This window comes from Opisthocomus hoazin, chromosome 7, assembly GCF_030867145.1.
Source record: "Opisthocomus hoazin isolate bOpiHoa1 chromosome 7, bOpiHoa1.hap1, whole genome shotgun sequence".
NCBI classification, from domain to species: domain Eukaryota; kingdom Metazoa; phylum Chordata; class Aves; order Opisthocomiformes; family Opisthocomidae; genus Opisthocomus; species Opisthocomus hoazin.
Window position 1 is genome coordinate 20,860,888 of NC_134420.1, and position 22,510 is coordinate 20,883,397.

Genomic DNA, 22,510 nt, shown 5'->3' on the forward strand with positions numbered 1-22,510 from the left:
ATTTATACGTTGTATTTTTCCTGATGGGGAAGGGAAAAAGGGGTGTTGGACTTAAGTTTACACGTATCACCTTTCCCTGAGTCTGTGTACGGTACTGGTGAACCAGTCAGTTTTGATTGCAATGATTTTATTTGCTTTTAAGGCAGACTTTTCTTTCTGTGTTTTAAAATTCAATGTGAATAAATTGTTTTACTCTCTAGCATTACTGTCAAGCAATCTTGTTCTGCGTGTAACATCTTGGCCTTTAGGTGTTTTGAAAGTGTCTTTTTCCAGAGGAGACAAGTAATGGAAAACCACCTCTATGTGGAGTCTTGCTGGCTTTAGAGACCCAAAAAGGACCAAGGAAATATGAAGCATATATTTAGTTTAGAATATAATGCAAACCATTGCAAACCTAGAAGGAAGGGTCTTTCTTTAGGCATGCAAATTGGTTCTCAGGCTTCACGTCACAGTAATATTAGCCTTTAGGTCAGTTGTAAATTGTTTTCCTAAACATTAAGCTTGTCCAACTGTAAAACTAATGTGATATGACCTTTCACTGCAAATAAGATCAGTGGGGGTCTTGCTGTTGCTGAATGTAAATTGGACTCCTCACAGGAGAATTCTTGGTGGTTGTTTTTTTTTTTGCTTTATTTTACTGTAATTCTCTAAGAGCAGGCATAGTAATATGACACTGGTTTAAGTAAAGCTACTATTAGTGGGGGAGGAAAGAATAACTAGCAAGTTGTATCAGTTAAGAGCTGGAGAGAAGAGAAACAGAAGTGTAGCAGTTTGCATAATGTTAGAAGTGAAATCCTGAAATCTGTGGTTTGGATGACAGAACATAGATTATATTCATCTCAGTGTGGTGATTTTATCTGTGGCAGCATGTGCTATATGAATGAATGGCCAAAAAGGTTTCTGAAAACATTTATTCAACAATATAGTGATTACCAGGTAAGGCAAATATGATGTTATTATAATATTACTGCTGAGGGGAAGTCTAGCATACTAAATATGTCTGTATTTACCACCTTGTCCAATTGTTGTAATACTAATTTCAGAAAGTCTTGTTATAATCTTCACATTGTGAGGTAACTCTATTGCAAAAATGTTTCTCTAAAAAAAACAAGAAAGTCTTTCCCTATTGAAATCTTTGCTCTATGGCTTACGAATTTGTGAAAGCCGTGTATGTTCAATATTTGTGGCTATTTAGTCAGACATTTACAATAATGTCCTTGGGTTTTCAGGTTAATCTACTAATTGACAATGAAGCGGAGAAGGATTACCTTTATGATGTGCTGCGAATGTACCACCAGTAAGATCTAGCTTTATATATGTTTGTGTAGATTTTTGCTAATGTTTTTAAATGTAAAGAGTGAATATTCAAGATTTTAAGTGGCCTTTCTATATGCTACTAGAAAAGTAGTTGAAGTAATAGTTATTATTCTGTTTAATGAAGTCTTATACTTTTACAGTATATCCTGCAGACAAGGAATGATTCGTATTGGGGGGGAAGCAGTTTGATGATAAAACTGTTCTTGGGAAATGGGAAGAATCACAGAATGGTAGGGCTTGGAAGGGACCTCTGTGGATCATCTAATATTTCCAAATAATACTTATTTATTTGCAGCAGAGGTTTTCACTGAGTTTACTTTCCAAATATTTTTGCTAACTATTCAGATAAAAATTTGCAACTGTTTTATCCGAAAAAATTTAATCTGGGAATCTGTTTGGCATGTTTAACAACTCTGGTTTATTACGATGTAATGGGAAAAAATGGTAAGATGATAGGCCTATTGCGAATCCTTTTGCTGAACTGATTTAAACCAGTTGCTTAGGACCTATATCATTGCAAAGATGACCAGCGTCTGATCCATTGTTTTTCAGAGAAGATGAGAATGTATTTTCCACTCATCGTAGACAGGTGGCTTTGATAGACATTGTTTCTATTCATATCTTAATACCACCTCAGCTGAGTGAAATGTAGATGTTTCCATCTGATGTTTGCACTGAGCTATAGTTATAGGTGTATTCAGCTGCATATCTGATTCGGTTTCACTCAGGTCTGTCTAATTGCTTTTCCATTCATAAAGACTGTTGTTTGGAAAGCTGGTTGATTCAGTAGCTCTTAATTATTTAAAATCTTCTTGCAGTTACAAAATTAACAATGCATATAGTAACTTTTCTTCAATTTCCAAAATTGCAATGACGAGCAAAATTTCCAATATCTCTCTCAACATATGTTGATCATGTATCACTTTTTTAGAATGCATTATGAAATATTCCAGGGAAAAAATAGGTGCAATTGCTGTTGGAGTTAACATTTAACGTCTGCTTTGCTGTGAACAGCATTTGTGAAAGTATTTGACCTCTAATCCCGTGTAGTATGTATTCCTGATGTGCATTTTCAGTGCATACGCCTCAGAAACATTGTATGCTGGGGAATGTAAAATACTAGAAAGGGAACAGCAAATAATCTAGACAAAGTTTAACTAGAAGTTGTGTAGGAATAGCTCCACTGAACCTTAGGGACCTGTTACTCCACTCTTGCAGCTGGGTGATGAAGTGTGTTTTCTAGACCTGTAACTATCTCAGTGTTGACAATATCAGGGAGACTACTTTGCATAGCTCTCTCAAAACAGATGTTCACAGCAGTTTAACTTCTGTAGATTTTTATTTATTTGTTGATGGCCCTTCAATCTTGATTTGATTAAAAAAACCCAAAAACAACTTAAACCCAGCCTTTGCTTTAGCTACTGAGTGTTGTGATTTTTTTTCCTGGATCAAAACAGTTTGTCAGTCCTCTAAGTTCAGGAAAGGAAGGAGTTTGTAGCCTAGATTCACTGAAAGAGTTGCTAAGAAGTAAGGAAACGGAAGTCTAGTAGGGAGGTATATCTATCTGGAAAGTTATTGCCAAACAGTTCCATAGATCTTTGGGGGACTCTGAGAATGAAATTAAAGATGTCATCTACAAAAGCAATGAGAGCGACCTTGAAAGATAAGGGCAATATATAGGACATGTCAGTTACTTTGAAGTAGGTGGTTGTTACTCCTCTTTGCTTAGAGAAAGCTTGCTTTCTCAGAGGCTGTCTTGATTTGGTTAAACCAATATTTACATAAACAACTTTTTTAGTAGGTTGAAGGGACATGCAAGTTTTGAAGCCACATGTACAGCAAGTTATTAAATGATGCGTTGTGTTGGTGTGTTGATTACCTGTGCTTGTTTTCTCACTGTGTTTTTGTAGATCTATGAATCTCCCAGTGCTTGTGGGGGACCTAAAACTCGTGATTAATGAACCAAGCAGATTGCCTCTATTTGATGCTATCCGCCCACTTATCCCATTAAAACACCAGGTTGAATATGATCAGCTTACACCCAAAAGATCACGGTAAGCGAATGCAGAACAATGCAGCTAACTTAAATGCAAGCAGGAAATGCTGAATGAGTTTTCAGATAAATTGCAAATGAAATATTGGTCACCTGTGTAGAGCTGGGCATAGTTTTTTTACTGTTGCTGTATTTTCTGGAAGTACAGTTTTGAGCTACCTGAAATTGTTTGCAAAGTAGTAGAAGCAGGGTAGAGGGGTAAAAAATAATGCTTTCTAGTTGAAACAGTCTTTTCTCATTTTTCCTGCATTTAATAACAAAAAAATTCTGATAGTTCTAACGCTCTAGAAGCAGACAGCTTCAATGATTGCAGATGTCTTTTCTTATGAAATATACTTGACAGCTGTAGCTAACACACATCCGTTCAAACTTCAGTCAACCTGGTTTTTTTCATGCCTGAAGTTGAAAGAGAAATAATGTGTAACTTTCATATGAAGCATTATTGCCACAAAGCGTTACACAGCTGAACAGTCCAGTATCTTTCATTTTTGCAGAAAGCTGAAAGAGGTGAGATTGGATCGTTTGCATCCTGAAGGACTTGGAATAAGTGTGAGAGGTGGAGTGGAATTCAGCTGTGGCCTCTTCATCTCCCAGTTAGTTAAAGGAGGACAGGCAGACAATGTTGGACTTCAGGTAAGAAAATTATTGGTGGCTGCTGTGCTGCAAAAAGTCTTTTGCTACAATGTTAGGGAAGCAGGCAGTAAGAATTGTTCTTTAATATTTAGAAGTAGCTATTGCCAAGGCGCTCTTTGTCTCTTGTAATAAAATTCACTAACTACGTAAGTCAATGTCATAGTAAATATCGGTATGCCAATGGTGACTGGAGTGGTTAAAATTGTCAGTTTCTTTTCACCTACTTTAATGATATGTAAACTTTTTTTTATATTTGGGATATGATAATTTTTGAAGATAAAAGGGCTTTCTGGAGTGTTTATACTTCATGAGTAGCAACAGTTGAATTTAAGCAGACGGAAAGAAAGATAACTAACTAGACTCTGGAGGAGTGTTTTAAATTGCCAAATTCTGAATGTAGAGCAGAGCATATAACTACTAAAAGTTTTAATTTCACCTTGCACAGATATAATTTGTGTGAAGAAGTATTTATTTGAACTTCACGTATAAATTGTGGGGGTTTAGGTTTAAGAGATGGAAGTACATAAAAGAAATAACCTATTTTTAACCTTTTCCAATATCCTTTGTGCTGTCTAGAATTGCACTTTTGGTGATTAATTTTTAGATACATGAACTGTAACAAGGTTGGCAAAAATAACTATGTATAAAAACACAGTTTTTTCTAAGTCAGTACTTAAGCAATTTGCGTTAATGGAGTTCTAGGTGTTTGGGTTTTTTTTTGTGTAATTTCTTGCTCGTGTATACCTTAGTGAAGAGAGAAGTAAACAATTGCTGTGGCAGACATCTGCATCTTTCTGTGCTTTCAAAGCTGATAAGGTGTATTAAAGGTCTGTGTTTCTGAGTAGCAAGGCTGATATGCCTGGTTAACTTCAATTTGTCGAGTGTGAATAGTTGCTGCAAGTATTGATATTTAAGGATTATATTTAATACTAGTCCAAAGTATATTACTGGTATAACTCAGTGCTTAAGTAAACTAATGTAGCATGTAGAGATGTTCAGTGTGACCCGATGACTCTCTTAGATTAAAAAAAAAAAAAAAAGCTCTGTCGACAAGGCAGTCAGTCAGTGTCCCATGTTTGTGTACTTCATGCTGAGAGCTTTTTAAAATTTAAATAAATGTTCCTCTCTGTTTGTATACATGCACGTGCCCTTTTGTTTGTGCTTTCTTACCTACATGTCCCATTCACTAACTCAGAATTACCATGAAATTAGCCATATCTTCTGTCAGTCTGCTCTGGACAGGCACATCACCAGCTCCCTGAAGGCTCGTTGAAGTTCTTCCTTGGAACAAAACCACAAATTCAGGGAATACACTCCCCCAAATTCTGTAGTTAGTCTGAATTGAGAGAGTGGCATAGGGCACCACAAACCCTGTGCTGGATGTGTTGGTAGGCTACTTTTAAGCATGGGATTTGCCAGTGACTAACTCCAGAAAAGGGCATTGATGCACCTTCCCAGAGCTTGCACTACAAAAGCTCACATACCTGTTGTGCTACATTACACGGTGAGAATGGGAAGTGTAGACAACAGAGTTGTTCCTGGATTGTGATCAGCTCAGTAAAGAGATTCCAGCTGCATCCTTCCTCCACTGCTCGAAAACGGAGAAAATGACAAAGACTAGTCCCTTATATGGCTATATATGTATGAAAACATCTCCTGGAAAATACTGGAGGGCATTAGTGATTCTGAGCAATAAAGGACTTAGTAGCCACTGTCTTAAACTGTCAGTCTAGTACATTCATCTTGCTGCTGTGTTGCAGCTCTGCTTGTTTCAGACTAATGTTGTGGCACAATTGATAGATAAGGAATTATGCTTAGTTGTTGTGCTGGTGTAAGGATCTCAATTTTTGTCTTTTTCTCACTAAGCAAAAAGGCCCCGCTGGCTTTCTGTGACTGAGGCCATCATACATGTTGGTGACAGTGAAGGGGGTTGTACAAATTGTACTGTAATGTAACTGTCTGACTTCTTTTTTTTTTTGATATATGATGTTAAAGCTCAGCCTAAAGTGCTGTCATAATAGGTGGCACTAGGCACTTTCTGAACCCCACTGAATAACAAGAGCTGACAGGCAGTCCATTGTTCTAAATTACTGCTTCACAGTAAAGCCAACTGCTTCTGAAATTTCACCCACCTGCTTTATTTAACTAAATCTCTACACATTTTCTGTTCCAATAATGCTGTCTGAGAAAGGTATAATGATCTCCTATTATACCATCAGTTTTACATCCTGCAGCTTTTTAAAAAAATTCCGATTCATTTTGCATGATTTCTTCTTGAAGTAGTTTCCAAGTTACATTAAAATGATTGAATAATCATGAAAGCTTACTGAGGCATTTGTAATTTTGACCCTTTTTCTCTAAAAGGCAAGTGTTTTGTCCTTTCATGAAGAAATGTAGTTAATCTTTTTTTTTTTCTTTTTTCCTTCTGCTTTCTGATACTTGTGTCTGTGGGGATTCTGCTGAATACAAAGAGATGGAGATTGCTATGAACGATGAAAGTGGAAGAAGTATACAAAATGAGAAATTTGAAACAGTGATGTTGTTATGTAAAAACCCTTCAATTTCCTGGAAGCACTAAATATTATATCCTCATGTTAAATTTACAAATAATAGGCATTTTACTTGGGTAAAGTTAGGTTTGCAGCTTTTCTTTTGAAAGTCTGTCACGTCCCTGTTTGATAGGGACAGGGGAAACAGTGTTATATAATAATGAAATGATTGATACTCTTCTGCTCTGCTCAATCCTGCAGACTTTTGTCTCTACTGCTTCTGATTCCAAAGGTTGATATACGGTGATACTACTACAAAAGCAACAAACGTGTGAAAACAACTATTAATTACTTCAGTATATGGACACTTTATTGCGGGAAAAGCTGTTCAAGTGTCTTAAAGAGAAGCAGTTTGTTACATGCCTATATGGCTCCTGTAGCTCAGCCTAGACTGGAGTATTTCTAAAGTACCATCAGTCATACGTTGTCGTTCAGTAACAGAAATGCCATTAGGATGAGTGAAGAGTATTAGACTGTCTTTTCGTTTTGTTTCTGGAGCTCAGCAAAGAGGAGTTTTTTGGGATGCTTCTGTTACGGCATTGCAGTTAATAACTGTAGGTTAGGTTACCCTTTTAAAAAGCTGGGTTTGTGCAAACCCGGGTTCCATGATCTGTTATAGCCCACATGATGTGGAAGATGTGACCAAAGGAGGCATCTTGAACTAAGCTAAAACCAGATATAAAAACCTCACCAGCAACAAAAATGTAAGATCAACAGAAAAGTCTAGGTGGATCGAATGAGGTCAACATTGCATACTTGAGGCTAAATATTTATACACAAAATTCTGGTATTTTTGCAAGTGAGTAATCGAGAGATGGGAATGGAGGCAGGTTTTCGAGCATTTTATTATTTAGGAACACAATGTTCCTTTGAAAAGCAGAGGTCACTTGCTTTCCTAACATTTCCTAGAATAACCAACAGAATCCTAAACAGGCTGAGAAACTTTATGGTTTGTCTTTATGCACAGTGCCACATGTCTGACTTATCTTTGAGCCATTTTGCTTCTTGGCAGTACAGTCGCATTGCCAGTGCTTATCCCAGTCCTAAAAAGGCATTATTTGCAATTAATTTCCTGAAGTGTCAAGGGGAATGGAACAGCTCTAGTCTAAATTATTTGTTTTGGGGTGGGGAACTAGCTTAGAATTTAACAGTGTGTTTGCAGTGGAAGAGGAGTGCAATGGCATGGCTGACAGGCCTCTGGGATGGGTGTGAGCATTTGGAACAAGCTGGCCAAGTGAGTGCTCTTTCATAGCGAGAGCTATCGGTGTGCGACACTGAACTGCAGACCCCGTGTGCTTCTGCTTGCCAGATTCTGCATTCTTACCACTGGTGGTATGCTCAAAAGCCTTCAGTATTGACCTATTTCCTCTCTTATTAAAGATCATATTGAAAATCTGTCTGGCTTAGATGAAAACAGCCAAGCGCTCTGGAGTGCTGCAAATGGCACGCAGCCCTGGGTGAGATGTCCAGCAGGTGGAGCGGCAGTCCCGCTGGTTAGGGGCTGGGGACCGCAAACCTGTTCTGCCTCTGCAAAGGCGTTTTCTCCTGCAGGACAGCCACATACTGCATTTTCTTCGCTCTTGTAGTCTTCTGGTGCTGTGTTGCATCAGATAAAAATCTTCAGGTTCACTGGAGAGGAAACTGTGCTACATGAGCTAAACTGGTACAGTGGACATTTGTTAACGTTTTGTGTACTATTGCAGAGCATGTGGCACCAGAAGAAGTAGAAAAGTCTGTGAAAGAAGCGAAGATAATAAGCAAGTGGTTTCTTGTTTTGTTGGCTTTTGGGTTTGTTTTTTTAGCTGAACAGATCACAGTAGGAAGATTCGGTAACACTTATGAAAAATGACTGAAGGTGATGACATGCCCGGTGTCCTGTCACCCAAGGGTGGACCTGTCACAGTGTGTGTTAATGTGACACTCTCTAAGGCACAGACCATACTGAGGAATTTCTACCTCCAGTTCCACTCCCTCCTCTCACATAAATGTGGTGATGCAAATTTAGGCTTTTGGTGCTGTGCTGTGCAGTGCCAAAGTAGGAGTCTCTAGCTGTGCCTATTTTTTCCCTAAAACTGTTAGCAAGGTACAAGGAAGCTAGTCCTCAATGAGCTAAACTGTGATGACTTCACTTTTTTTCAGGAACAGATACTCCCATCAAACTTGTGTGATGGAGAAAACAGTGGGTACACTGTATGATTTAGTCTGTATGGCCACAGCAGATCACTTTCTTAGTCTGACTAAGACTGGTGGCATTACCTTCTGTCCTTCCAGTGACAGTAAAGCTGGAAAGTTTCTATGGGGGAGAATAGAAGTATCTGGCTCAAAAGAAAAAAGAATACAGAATCACAGAATCACAGAATAGTAGGGGTTGGAAGGGACCTCTGTGGGTCATCTAGTCCAACCCCCCCGCCAAAGCAGGGTCACCTACAGTAGGCTGCACAGGACCTTGTCCAGGCGGGTCTTGAATATCTCCAGAGAAGGAGACTCCACAACCTCCCTGGGCAGCCTGTTCCAGTGCTCCGTCACCCTCAGAGAGAAGAAGTTCCTCCTCATGTTCAGACGGAACTTCCTGTGCCTCAGTTTGTGCCCATTGCCCCTTGTCCTGTCACTGGGCACCACTGAAAAGAGCTTGGCCCCATCCTCCTGACACCCACCCTTCAGATATTTGTAGGCATTTATAAGGTCCCCTCGCAGCCTTCTCTTCTTCAGGCTGAACAAGCCCAGTTCCCTCAACCTCTCCTTGTAGTGGAGATGCTCCAGTCCCCTCACCATCCTTGTAGCCCTCCGCTGGACTCTCTCCAGTAGCTCTTCATCCTTCTTGAACTGGGGAGCCCAGAACTGGACACAGTACTCCAGATGAGGCCTCACTAGGGCAGTGTAGAGGGGAAGGAGAACCTCCCTTGACCTGCTGGCCACACTCTTCTTGATGCACCCCAGGATCCCATTGGCTTTCTTGGCAGCCAGGGCACACTGCTGGCTCATAGTTAATCTGTCGTCCACCAGGACGCCCAGGTCCCTCTCCGCAGAGCTGCTCTCCAGCAGGTCTGTCCCAAGCCTGTACTGGTGCATGAGGTTGTTCCTCCCCAGGTGCAGGACCCTGCACTTGCCCTTGTTGAACCTCATCAGGTTCCTCTCTGCCCAACTCTCCAGCCTATCCAGGTCTCGCTGAATGGCAGCACAGCCTTCCGGTGTATCTACCACACCTCCCAGTTTGGTGTCGTCAGCAAACTTGCTGAGGGTACATTTAAAAAAAAAAAAAGGGGGGTTACAGAATTACTTGAGGTAGCACAGTCTCAACAAGCTCATTAAAGGTTACAATATTTATTGTAATACTGTTGTGAATATTACAAATAAATCTTTAATTCTGTAAGCAGATAGTGGTTTTTTGCACAATGGCATTTTTTTTTTGCACCGGCTGAATGAAGCTTCTCATCCCTTCCTCTTCCTGGTGAGTCTCCTGTGCCTCCTGCATTCTGGAAGAGCTAAATCTTCTGATCTTCTGCAGCAGCCACTGAAAGTGTGTTCACAACTGATCTTCGTACCAGGGGCTGGTGCACTGGCAGTTCCACAGCAAATGGACGAAAGGGAAGTTCCCCCCAGATCAGAACTACTGTAGCGAGAGTCTTTATATTAACTAACTTTCACCAAACGTGTTATGATGAACCTGCCTCTTCCCCTAAACCTTTTAGTCAATAAAGATGTTCACTAAGACTATAAAAATCATGCTCTTAATTCGTAGTATAAGGATCTTTTCCAAAGTTAAAGTGAAACCACAGAGCCTCTCAATGAAATAATTGTAGATTTTTTTTTAAGGAGTGTGACAATGCATTCCACCCAAATTTTGTTGTTTAGAACTAGTTGCGTTAGCTTTGCTGAAACTTGAAATCAGCTTGATGCAGAGACCACCATAGAAAACTTAAGCCTAAGCTGAAGTTTGGCAGCTTCAAACTTGAGTATTTAAGTGGAAAATGCTAGGCAATCATTAACTAACAGGATAATGCTGCCATGAAAACAGACATATTTGTGAGGAGGAACACAAAGTTTTGTTGATTAAGAACAAAATCCTATTCTGTTGACATTAAAGAGAAAAGTCCTGTCAACTATCAGGGTAGCATTTTGATACGTTTTATGTAATAAATACAGTAGTTCATAAGAAATGCTACTGGAGAGCAGTAAAGCCAAAGTATTTGGCTTTGTTCTTGTGGAGATCAAAGTACAAAGGTATGAGAGACTATTGTTGATGATTTGTTGTTAAAGCCATTTCCTGGTAATCATTTGTATATCCCACTGTGCAGAGGGTTGATTTGCATTGCCTGAGGGAAGACACTATGCACTAGTTTTCACACAGCCCTGTCACGTGGTTCACATTAGGCAAAAGTCTTTGCCTATGGTGCTCTAGCCAAGGTCTGGCATTTTTCAGTGTTACCTTCAGCAGCTAAGAAGATAGAACCTTAAGCGAAGTGGGCAATATCTCCATCACTGATTCCTTCTCAGTCTACCTAGCTAAGGGGATCATTAGGCAGAGTTCAGAGAAACTTGGAAATTTCTAGTCGATGTCATATCACATCCAGTTTGGATTTATATTAGAGGAAGGGAAGCCTTTTGAAATAAAAGCTTTCAAATGATGTACTGTCAATTTATCACCAAATAAACATTAGTTCTTTTGTGTATTCTGATAAATAAGATTTGAAATTTTATAGAAGCAGCTGAACACTTACGACACCTTGTCTATTCCAGACTAGTGAACACTGTCAGGGAATATTCTTGGGGTGCTGCCTTTTAACTGCTGATAAATTTAGTGTGGTCCCCAGTGTGGCCTTTGGTCTATGCCAGTGAGCACTCTCAATCAATTCCTTTGCAATTCAGGTGATAACACATACAAGGGGTGATTCCTAGAGAGCAGGTTACATGCACCCACCATGCTTTGGAGGAACTGTCTTCAGTGCTGGAGAATGGTCCTTGTACTTCATTTATATACCAGGACATAAGTAGTTTCTGTCTAAAGCTGGGCTGTTTTAGGATCAGACAATGAGTCTTGGAGATAAATTGAATGCACTGTGTCGATTTGTTTCTCCAGTCTTTTGCTTCCAGATATGTTACTTCTTTTTGGTGCAGTATACTAGTATAAAGACGGATACTGGAGGATAATTCAGTTGTTTTTGTATTTCTGCTCTCATTCCTTCGTGAAGGATGATTTGTATGATTTGTTCAGAACAATACTGAGCAGTTCTGAGGCACGTTGTACGCACTGGCAGTGAGGGTTGTTTTTTACACTAGTATACCCTAAGTTATGTAGTAGTATTTTTTTCTCTGGAATACTTGTGGGCTATTTTTCTATTAGTAAATCCCTTACATCTTTTCCTACACAACAGGCAATACTTGGGTGGAAAATTCTAGTCAGTTTTCAGTCCATGCTACACCCAATTTGCGAGACAAAAGGCACCTAGGTTTGGAAGATAATCACAGAGGGCCTGTATCTGTGCAGAGACTCAGAGCCAGTCCTTCAGCGTGGAGGACAGAGTGCAAATTACTGCTCCTTTCAGTCAAGTTATCTTCATCTAAATTTGCCTTGAGGGTAACACTAGTTTTGTATCCGCTATTCAGAGTGCGTGTTCTTGGTCTGTTCTGTAGCTGAATATTCTCCCTGTCACCTATGAAGCCCAAATATATATATTGCATACAAATGGAGGCCTGAGTAAGCTTGGGAATAAGTGATTCACTTGCCTTCTATCTGGTGGGAGCTTCCTTCCGTGCTTGTCTCAAGTTTTCTCACTTTTTTTGTATTGTAAAATGGGGAATGCCACAGCCTAGGGACCGTAGTAAGGTGGCAGTACCATCTTCTCGACAATAGCGTATGATGGGTTGCTGCTGTGAAACACTTGAAAATCTGTCACAGGAGTAGCATACAATTTAGTAACTAGCATAGAAGATCCAAGAAGACTTAAGCTACTGCATCCCAGAATAAGCATTCATTATGCTAGTACATATAATTAATCAGATGTTGCACCTGAAATGGAGGTAAATGCCATTAAAATAATGCGTTGTTCTGAATCACATTTAGTTCCCTATTGATCAAAATAGTTAAGATATCTTGGAGAACATATGGTAAAAGCAAACTTAAACTGCTGAAGTATAAAAGAAAAAAGTCACTCCAAAATTATTTGAATTAAAATATAAACACTTATATTTGAAGTAATTTGTGGACTCATTTTTATGCTTTCCACAAGATATTATTTGTAAAATTTTTATTTGGCGATTAATTTGCCCTTTTGGTGTTAAAAGTTAAGTTCAGACAAATACAGGTAAATCCAATCTGGACATTACCTGAAATTCAAAAAGTATTCAGGACTCAGCATTCTCAAACTTTTGCATCAAAATGATTTCCGGATTGCATTGTTGCATAAAAAAAATTTAGCATTAATTAGCAATTTATTTTTTTCTTCTCCCTTTCATTTTTGAGGTTGGAGATGAGATAGTTCGTATAAATGGATATTCCATTTCATCATGCACACATGAAGAAGTCATAAACCTCATTCGTACAAAGAAAATAGTGTCCATAAAAGTAAGACGTAAGTAACATAAAAATCATTTGTATCACTAAAGATTGCTGTTAATAGATTGCTAGTGAGCTGTAGAAAGTGTGATTTAACAGACTATTTTTCTTTTTCAGATATTGGCATGATACCTGTCAAAAGGTAATAGTACTTAATTTGGAAACAAATTGTATTATTCATTTTTCTGTAGCCTCTTCAATATCCAAAGAACCTCTGTGTTTATCTGTATATTTGAAAATGTGTGAATGGGCATCTCTATAGTTGATTAAAATGTCACCTCCTTTGTGATAAACAGGAATATGTCTTGATGTCTAGTTTGATGAATCTGACTTTTGATGTCAGTTGCCTACTTAATTCAGCCAGTTTCTATTTCCTCATTATTCATGGATATTACTTGGAAATTTCATTATTGATGCACCAAGCTTAACAGAGAGCTCCACTGCTTCTCTGTGCATGTAACATTTGAGGATTGCTTCAGAGCTTAGAAAAATTTCAAATTATTGTCGTCTTCCAATTTTTGTTGAAAAGTTGAAACTTTAAGTGGAATGTTTGAGAAATGTTAATCATGGGAGATCTGTCTCTGCGTAGATATTTATATAAGCTGTTCAAGTTGTTATAATTATTTTTACAGCCTTTCTTAGAGTTTCCCAAAATTGTTTCGATTGAGGAGGAGGTTTGCTCATTTTTGTGTTTGACCAACTTCACTAGCCTAAATAATTGTGTGCTTGTTTGATGTTCTATTTAAATTGCTGAAAAATGAACCAGTTGTTGTGAATGGTAACCAAAGGAACTTGTGAATGCAAAATAGAAGGCCACATTTTTAAGTAGCTTCTTGAATACATTCACATTTATTTTGTCCCCATTATTTTAAATTACTTTTTTCCTTCCAGTTCAGCAGATGAACCACTTAAATGGCAATATGTCGACCAGTTTGTGTCAGACTCTGGGGTGAGATATTAATATTTTATTAAGATATCTTTTGGGATATTGGTTTTAAAACACTTTATACTCTGACCTTATCACAGAAGTTATTGTATGTATTTCTATGATGTAATATCTTGTTACAAGTGTTCTGGGAGAAACATCTTTTGTGATATGAAATGATTCTAGTTAATCAGATACCTAATGTTTCATTAGGCAAGGAAAGGGTCAGATACAAATGAAATATCTTTTACTCATTAATTGGTACTTTATTTTGCTTGAGCTTACGAAGTTACCAGGCTATAGTTCTACTGTATGAATCTTTAACAGATCATTTGGCCTAGCGTAGCTATATTAGTGGAGGAATAACAGGTATGAATGCAAGTGACTTCTCTGGGTTGCAGCAATGAAAAGAGAGAACACAATTACCGTTCTTTTGCTTTCAGGAAGACAGACTTAGTTAAATAGTGAGCACTATCATGTATTTTTCCAACCCTTTTGTCAAGGAAAATTTAAGTTGTTATTTTGCCATATCACTTTCCTCTAATTTTCCTTCACCCTTTTCTGAAGACAAAATTGACTATCTAAACAATCTTCTCCAAACAGAAAGATAAGTTCAGTCTTTCACCTCAGCTATGCAGCTCCACTGAAATGACTGTACTGCACGTCCATCTCCAGCAGGACCTCAGAGGAATCATATCTTGATATTAGCAGAGGGTTTGATCCTGGTTTTTGTAGTAGTTTCGATAAGACTTCAGCCCAGAGAAACATCTGCAGCATTTTTTAATCCCCCTAACAGGAAGGAAAGGGCAGTGTTGCTGGTCTTGCTTCTTCTGGAGGGAGGAACAATAAAGAAAAGAAAGTCTTCATTAGCTTGATTGGTACAAAAGGCATGGGATGCAGGTGGGTACATGTTTCTCATTTAATGTCACTGATTTGTTGAGACAGACACCCAAGGCAGTTATTTCCATCCTTCATTGATATGGTATCGAAATATGGAGATCTGCGCTGGATCAGGGAGGCAAAATGGGACAGAAGGATGTATGTGGTGCATACTATCTATTATTAAGCAAAGCACAATTACCCGTGTTACAAGTTCTGACTTCAAACCAAAAAAAGTCTTTTAAATTTAAAAATAAGAGCAGGCTGAAAGTGACTGTTTAATACAAGTTGTTGTGGGATTGGATCTTTTAAATGTTTCTACATTTTAAAATACTTTTAAATGCTGGTCTGTGATGTAGCAAGTTCCAGCACTGTCCAGTGTCAAGTTCACTTCCTGAACTTGGACTGCTTTCCGTGAACCTTTTCAGAACTCAGAAGCCATCACACAGCTATATCTGGTTCTTAAAAGTAAAGTTGAATTTGAAAGATTTTTAGAAATATGAACAGAATCTTCTTAGACTCCTGTCCTTGCAGCTAATTTTGGGGTAGAAGGGATATTGTAGGATTTCTTATATATTTAGGAATATATAGTCGAAGATATCAAGATTGAACTGCACAGAATATTTTCTAAAGCATAAGTTTTTTCATATTATGTGGAAGATCGAAAGGTTTAAAAAATATATTTACAAACCTGCAGTTGTGGTTCAGCATCGCCTGCTGGATTTATTATCTATGAAAATTATTGCTGTGTTTGGGCCTAGCTTAGACTGCCGCTTAAAGTTTCCAGGCTAGATGTTGGCTCCTGGTTGAAACATCCTTCTTGCTTCTAATAAATAGTCCTGAAAAATAACATTGTGTTATACATGTAGTATATTGTGGTTCAGTGCATACAAGTGCAAGTAATTAGCAAATTTTCATTGCGTTACATGCTTGCTTTCCAATGTCGTTAGTATCCCCGTTCCTTAGGCAGTGTAGGTCAGTGTACTGTGTTAGTCTCAACATCTAAGGAAAAATCCAGAAGCTTGAATATTTTTCTTTTAGCTTTTTCTTGAATCACAGTTTTGTGGTGTAAAGGATAGAAAAGTAGGATGATAAACTATTGTGTGTGTACTGGCAAATTTTGGTGTTTGTTTCAGAGGAGGCCAATATCACAAAACCATTACTTAATCGGAAACAATTATGATAAAACACTTAAGACTTCACACGATTCCTATATTATTCTACAAATGTTTGTTTTCTATGTTACACCAGTATTTCCAGTGGTCCAACACAAAAACCAGGCATTTTTATCAGCAATGTTAAGCCAGGTTCTCTTTCAGCAGAGGTGGGTCTAGAGGTAAGTATGCCACCTTCCAAGGTAGGTACCACAAGGAAATCTTGTTTGTTATTTACTACTTCAAGGATTCTAGATCACTGTAAAGTCACTAACTGTGGGGATTTTTACCATGGGAAAGAAATACTGTGTAGTTACATTTCAAATAGAGGGAGTTTCCCAAATTTCAAGAACTTGAGATGTGCCCTCCTGGGGCAGACCAGTAGCCCATCGAGCTCAGTGTTTGGTCCCAAACAGTGGCAATAGGAAATGCTAATATGGGAGGATCTGCAAGCCTGGATGATTCCTGGTCTGTTCCTCTTGCGCTCTGCCAGTACCTCTGATTATTGTATTAGGAATTTTAGAAAGTATATCTCTTTCTGTTTTTATTTGATATATATACTAATTTAGCGTCTGTACTGAAACTTGAATTAACTCCTTTAGGTTGGCGATCAGATTGTTGAGGTAAATGGAGTGGACTTTTGTAATGTGGATCATAAAGAGGTAAGATTAAGACTTCCTAATTGACCAAATACGTAGTTGTCAACTTATGAAGCATGGGTCTGATTTTCCTGGCTGCAAAAAATATATTTTGATATTGGGCTACTTAACCAAAGAGGTTGTGTATTGAGCATGGGAATTTGGAGATCTGAATATCTGCCACCCTGTTTAGTTCAGGTAAATCTTCTAGAAATTCTCATCTTGACAACAAGCATCTTTTATCCTATATATACAGGCCTTTTATCACTTAAGTCAGGCTGATTTTTGTTTTGTTCTAATTTGCAGGCTGTCAGAGTGCTCAAAAGCAGTCGTACTTTGACTGTCTCTGTGGTAGCAGGCGCTGTAAGTAGTATTTTTATAAAAGCAGAACATTTGTGAAAGTTACTGTATGGGCAAATAAATGGTAAAAATAAATATACAGAAAGTAAAGCTGTGTTCCACTATAATGTCTATACCACTAAATTCTATAAAACTAGGGCAGTGTTGAGTGGCTTTTGATTATTTCACTGATGACTATCCACAGTATTCTCAAATAAAAAACAGTTTCATGACTCTGGCCCAGTGCAAAACTGTTCCTTTGACAAGGAACGGCAATGAACTTAATCATCATGGTTTCTCATGTTTAAGAGCTTCTATTCTAATAGATAGCCGCTTCTGCTGAAACATGAAAGGTGAATTAGATTGGAATCAATTACTTTTTCCTTGCGAATAGCTGATTTCTTAGTCTTATTCCAAATTAATTCCTGGTGTAGCTGCTTATCTGATCTCTTTAGTGTATCAACACATTGAAAATTGTTCCATTTTCCATTTCCACTGTTTTGTACAACAGAACTATATGCCTTTGGGGCATAATCTAAAGCCAGCTGAAATGAATTAAATTTTTCCACTGACTTCAGTGTGACTTTCAATAAATGTTTTAATGTTTTTACTGCTTTAATCCTTCTTATAGTAAAGCATATAGTAATATACAAGAGGATACTCAAGTTCAATAGACTAATCAAAGATGGTATTTTCTAATTGCCTTGCAACTGAATTAAGTAGGGAAAACAAGATTTAATAAATCATTTAAGCTACTTCCTAAGGGCTCATATATACTGTGTTATTCCTATCTTAAGGAATTATGGTTTAATCAAACTACTCTTACAGTAACAAAGATGCAGTTGTCCAAAGGCATTGTAGACATTGTTTAAACAAATGCTCCAGACTAGTTGATTAAGCTCCAGGAACTCAACATCCTAAGGACTTAGTTTCAACTCCCAGGTATATTACCAACTGTTAGAAAAGATGGGATCTGTTCCAGCATGTACCGCTGGGATTGCGTCCTAAAATGATGAATTTTTGCTATGGAACTCTTCTGCTCCACCCTACTTCACCTTGCTTGTGTCTCCTTTCCTCAATATGCATCTTTGTACTAAAGAAGAGATTGCAAAAGGAAACAGCTTCTCTAGTACTGTTTTTCTGTCGGCAAGGATCATGGTGCAAAGACATTCTTCACTGCCTGTTTTTGTTTGAGCTTTCTAATTTGAGCCTTAGACACATCAAAAATTCTAGTGGGATTTTAATTTCAGTAATGAAAAATAGATAAATGTTATCAAAGTGTTCCACAAATGGCACCATGGAAATAACTTCCTTGAACAGAAAATAGTGCTGGTGTCTTAACTGTAAAACAAAAGAAACAGGAACAAAAACAACTGAAACACATTAACTATATAATCTTTTAGCAATATACGTTCCCTGTATTTGGGCTCCCAGAGTGATGCTACCTTTCCATAGCAGCCACAAGAACTTTAAAATGCAGTGACTATATTCTTGTCTCCCACACTGGGATTTGTTTAATGTGCTGTTCTCTAGCATTGCATCAGTCAATTAGATTTCAAGGAAGTATAACTTGGAGTTTCTTCTGGGTGACACACTGAGCATGTCCTTGGCATAACACCTACACTATTGTTGCAGACTGTGGTAGTTGCATGCCTCTTCTAAGGTGTTTAGCACAACATAACTTTGAGAATGAAACTGTAGCAGCTCTTTGGAATGAAGTGGTGAGATTTTTCAGGGTCCTTCAGAAAGCATTCCTTAGAAAAAGTAATGTGAGGAAACAGCAGATGTGCTAGTATGAAATAGTTTTTTGAATTATTTCCTAGAACCACATTCATTACACTTTTCGACAACTAATTTGGGTGGTGATTCTGATTGCAGGGAAAGGAGCTGTTCATGACTGAAGAAGAAAGGCAGAGAGAAGCACGTCTCCGTGAGCAAGAACGCCAGGAGTTAATGCATCAGAAGCGACTAGCGCTCGAGACTAACAAAATTATCAAAGAGCAGCAAGAGAAAGAGAGACTGTAAGGACTCTGCATAGGATGTTCTGAAAAATTTAGCCTGGGTTTGGAAAGGGCATGGAAGACAGGAACAACTGTGAGGAGGTTCCCGATGTAGATGAACTTAATTTTTCTGTTGCAGTCCTTGTTCATAAATCCTTATCCTGTGGTGCTTTTGATGTTCTAGGTTTTCAAAGCTGATATCATTCAAATACGTCTTGAGTAGAAGGGTCACTTTGTTCCCTGACTGTCGTACCCCTGTGGTTCAATGTGATATTTGTTGTTTTCCTGATGCATTCCCTCATTCTTTATTTTTAGCAGGCCAGTTACAAATTTTATATTCTTACAATAACACGCTATGGAACTGTCTCCGAAGGAGACAGTGACTTACGGAGTTAGATAGATGATATGCCCTTATTGTCCAGATGGTCATGAATATCCTCAGGGTTCCTACAAAAGTATATTGAACCCTTGATATCTCAAAGACAGCTTTTAAAAAGGAGCATTTTTCCCCATTGCATATGTATCTACCATCTATATCTTTTACTAAGTGTATGCTGGCACACTTTGTGCAAGTTCTTACTCAGAAAATACTATTTTAATTATTGTGCCCTAATTCCTTTTATTATAGAAGAAAACTGGAGATTTCCCAGAAGGCTGCAGAGGAAGAAGAGAGATATCGCAGAGAAATAGAGCAGTAAGTAAAAACCTTACATAGGCTGCCTGAAAAAGGGTCCCTGTATATTAGATCTGGCTGAAAACATTCCGCAGGTTCTTTTCTAATAAAAATGTGTATATTTCTACTAAGCTAAATATAGGTTCCAATGAATTTGAGTAAGTACACCACAGTTACAGAATAGGAAACTGATCTGAAAATCAGCACCTGGAACACATGGGGCTTATGATGATAATAAATTCAATGTGAAATTGAAGTTGAGTGTGTATTTTTAAAATGTTATAGATGTATAGAGATACTTAAGATCAAGGAAGTTCTGAGAAGCAGAACGTCCTTACTCTGATGTCACTGAACCACTACGTTGAACTCTAACAGAGAAAAAGAACTGAATACTGCAAGGAACTAAATCAGGGAGGAAACACAGAAGAATGAAGATTTGGAAAATATGGTTGTACTTGGGGACTTGATGACATATCCACTTAGCTTATATTTAAAAAAAATAAGACATGGGTAGTTTGTTCATGATCTGCAAGACAGTACACAGTGTGGAATTTAATAGCCTTTTCAGTCTGTCAGCTCTGAAAACAAAAGCTATGTAGATTTAGACTAAAATAAGGACTACATGTGCTAATTGTCTTGAGTAGAAGTTTCAGTCATCACAAATTTTAAGTAGGCTTTTGTTTTTCTAAGGAGAGAATTAATTAAATTAAAACCGTGGCACCAAAAGCAGAAAGTTCTATAATCTATTTTATTCAGGAAATCTGATTTTGATTATCACAGTCTATTCTGGTTTTAAAAATCTGTGATTCTAGGAACTAGACACGTTCAAAGATTGTATCGTAGTAAAGTCACTACTATAAATGTAACTTAAGTGTTGTTTTACATTTGGAACTTTAAAATCAACCAGTATAACATGTTGTTGTTATCACAGTGATTAATTTCCCTTCTAAATGACGTTGGGAAATTGCATGAAAGATAGTGTGAAATACCTGTTTTGATGCAGTGTTTACTCACTTGGGAAGGACTTTAATGATTAGGCTGCCTTGAGGGCTGCTCATTTTAAGGTCTAGCACATCTTTGTACTTCCTTGCATAATTTCCAAGTGCTGCTTGGTCACATGTTAAGCTTTTCCATATTACAATCCAAACTGTTAAGTCAGTGCCAATCTCCTTGGTGTAGAAGAGGGAGGATGCTAGGAACTTAGATTTAATCTAAAATTTAATTTTAATAAGCAATTGCAGCCAGGCAGTTTCACTAGAACTGTATTAACAGTATGTGAAGATGACCCTTTGCTACATTTTAAAAATCCTTTCTTCAGGAATCATAGAATCATAGAATGTTAGGGGTTGGAAGGGACCTCTGTGGGTCATCTAGCCCAAACCCCCTGCCGAAGCAGGGTCACCTAGAGCAGGTTGCACAGAACTGCGTCCAGGCGGGTCTTGAATATCTTCAGAGAAGGAGACTCCACCACCTCCCTGGGCAGCCTGTTCCAGGGCTCCGTCACCCTCAGGGGGAAGAAGCTCTTCCTCATATTCAGACGGAACTTCCTCTGCTTCAGTTTGTGCCCATTGCCCATTGTCCTGTCACTGGGCACCACTGAAAAGAGTTTGGCCCCATCCTCCTGACACCCACCCTTCAGATATTTATAAGCATTTATTACGTCCCCTCTCCACCTTCTCTTCTTCAGGCTGAACAAGCCCAGCTCCCTCAGCCTTTCCTCACAGGACAGATGCTCCAGTCCCCTCATACTCCTCGTAGCCCTCCGCTGGACTCTCTCCAGTAGTTCCTCATCTTTCTTGAACTGGGGAGCCCAGAACTGGATGCAGTACTCCAGATGGGGCCTCACTAGGGCAGAGTAGAGGGGGAGGAGAACCTCCCTCGACCTGCTGGCCACACTTCTCTTGATGCACCCCGGGATCCCATTGGCCTTCTTGGCAGCCAGGGCACACTGCTGGCTCATGATCAACCTGTTGTCCACCAGGACACCCAGATCCCTCTCCAGAGCTGCTCTCCAGCAGGTCCGCCCCAAGCCTGTACTGATGCATTGGTTTGTTCCTCCCCAGGTGCAGGACCCTGCACTTGCCCTTCTTGAACCTCATCAGGTTCCTCTCTGCCCAACTCTCCAGCCTATCCAGGTCTCACTGGATGGCAGCACAGCCTTCTGGTGTATCCACCATTCCTCCCAGTTTTGTGTCATCAGCAAACTTGCTGAGGGTACATTCTAACTCTTCATCCAGGTCATTGAAGAGTAAGTTAAACAAGACTGGGCCCAGTACTGACCGCTGGGGGACACTGCTAGTTACAGGCCTCCAACTAGACTCAGCGCTGCTGATGACAACCCTCTGAGTTCTGCCATTCAGCCAGTTCTCTATCCACTTCATCTTGCATACGTTTTAGGAAAAAAAAATCAAATTTGCCTAATTGACAGAGTCCCTTATCTCTGTGTACTTCAAGTTACGTTGTAACCTCATTTTTTTTTATTAAAATGAAATGTGGAAACAAATCTAAACGTTCTGTCCAACGTTACCTGCTATTCAGTGTCCTCAGCTGCAGATACAATATTGCTTTCACCACATGTGGATATTTTTTAAGTTTACCTCAGCTGATTTAGAGGTGCTCTTTATACTTGACTTATCTTTTGAATCGTATGTATCTAAGTTTACCAGCTCAAGACAGACTACAGCCAGGAATAGATCTTGGATCACTTTAAGGCACCATATATGAAGCTACAAGCTACTAGGTTATACAGCAGTTCTCTTGTGACCTGCTTGGGATTTGCTGAATTTTCCATCAAAAT

General features: G+C 38.7%; 1 protein-coding gene across 5 annotated transcripts in view; it reads left to right on the forward strand.

Annotated features, from left to right (window-relative positions):
• USH1C (USH1 protein network component harmonin) overlaps window positions 1-22,510 on the forward strand; it is a 54,712-nt gene that overhangs the window by 2,573 nt on the left and 29,629 nt on the right. For all 5 annotated transcript variants that reach the window (XM_075425268.1, XM_075425272.1, XM_075425269.1 and 2 more), the window contains exons 2-13: window positions 1,230-1,297; window positions 3,228-3,371; window positions 3,865-4,003; window positions 13,013-13,121; window positions 13,223-13,247; window positions 13,997-14,054; window positions 14,827-14,930; window positions 16,161-16,245; window positions 16,666-16,725; window positions 17,008-17,064; window positions 18,919-19,061; window positions 19,669-19,734. In XM_075425268.1, coding sequence (XP_075281383.1) covers window positions 1,230-1,297; window positions 3,228-3,371; window positions 3,865-4,003; window positions 13,013-13,121; window positions 13,223-13,247; window positions 13,997-14,054; window positions 14,827-14,930; window positions 16,161-16,245; window positions 16,666-16,725; window positions 17,008-17,064; window positions 18,919-19,061; window positions 19,669-19,734 — 1,058 coding nt within the window. The remainder of the gene's footprint in view (window positions 1-1,229; window positions 1,298-3,227; window positions 3,372-3,864; window positions 4,004-13,012; window positions 13,122-13,222; window positions 13,248-13,996; window positions 14,055-14,826; window positions 14,931-16,160; window positions 16,246-16,665; window positions 16,726-17,007; window positions 17,065-18,918; window positions 19,062-19,668; window positions 19,735-22,510) is intronic.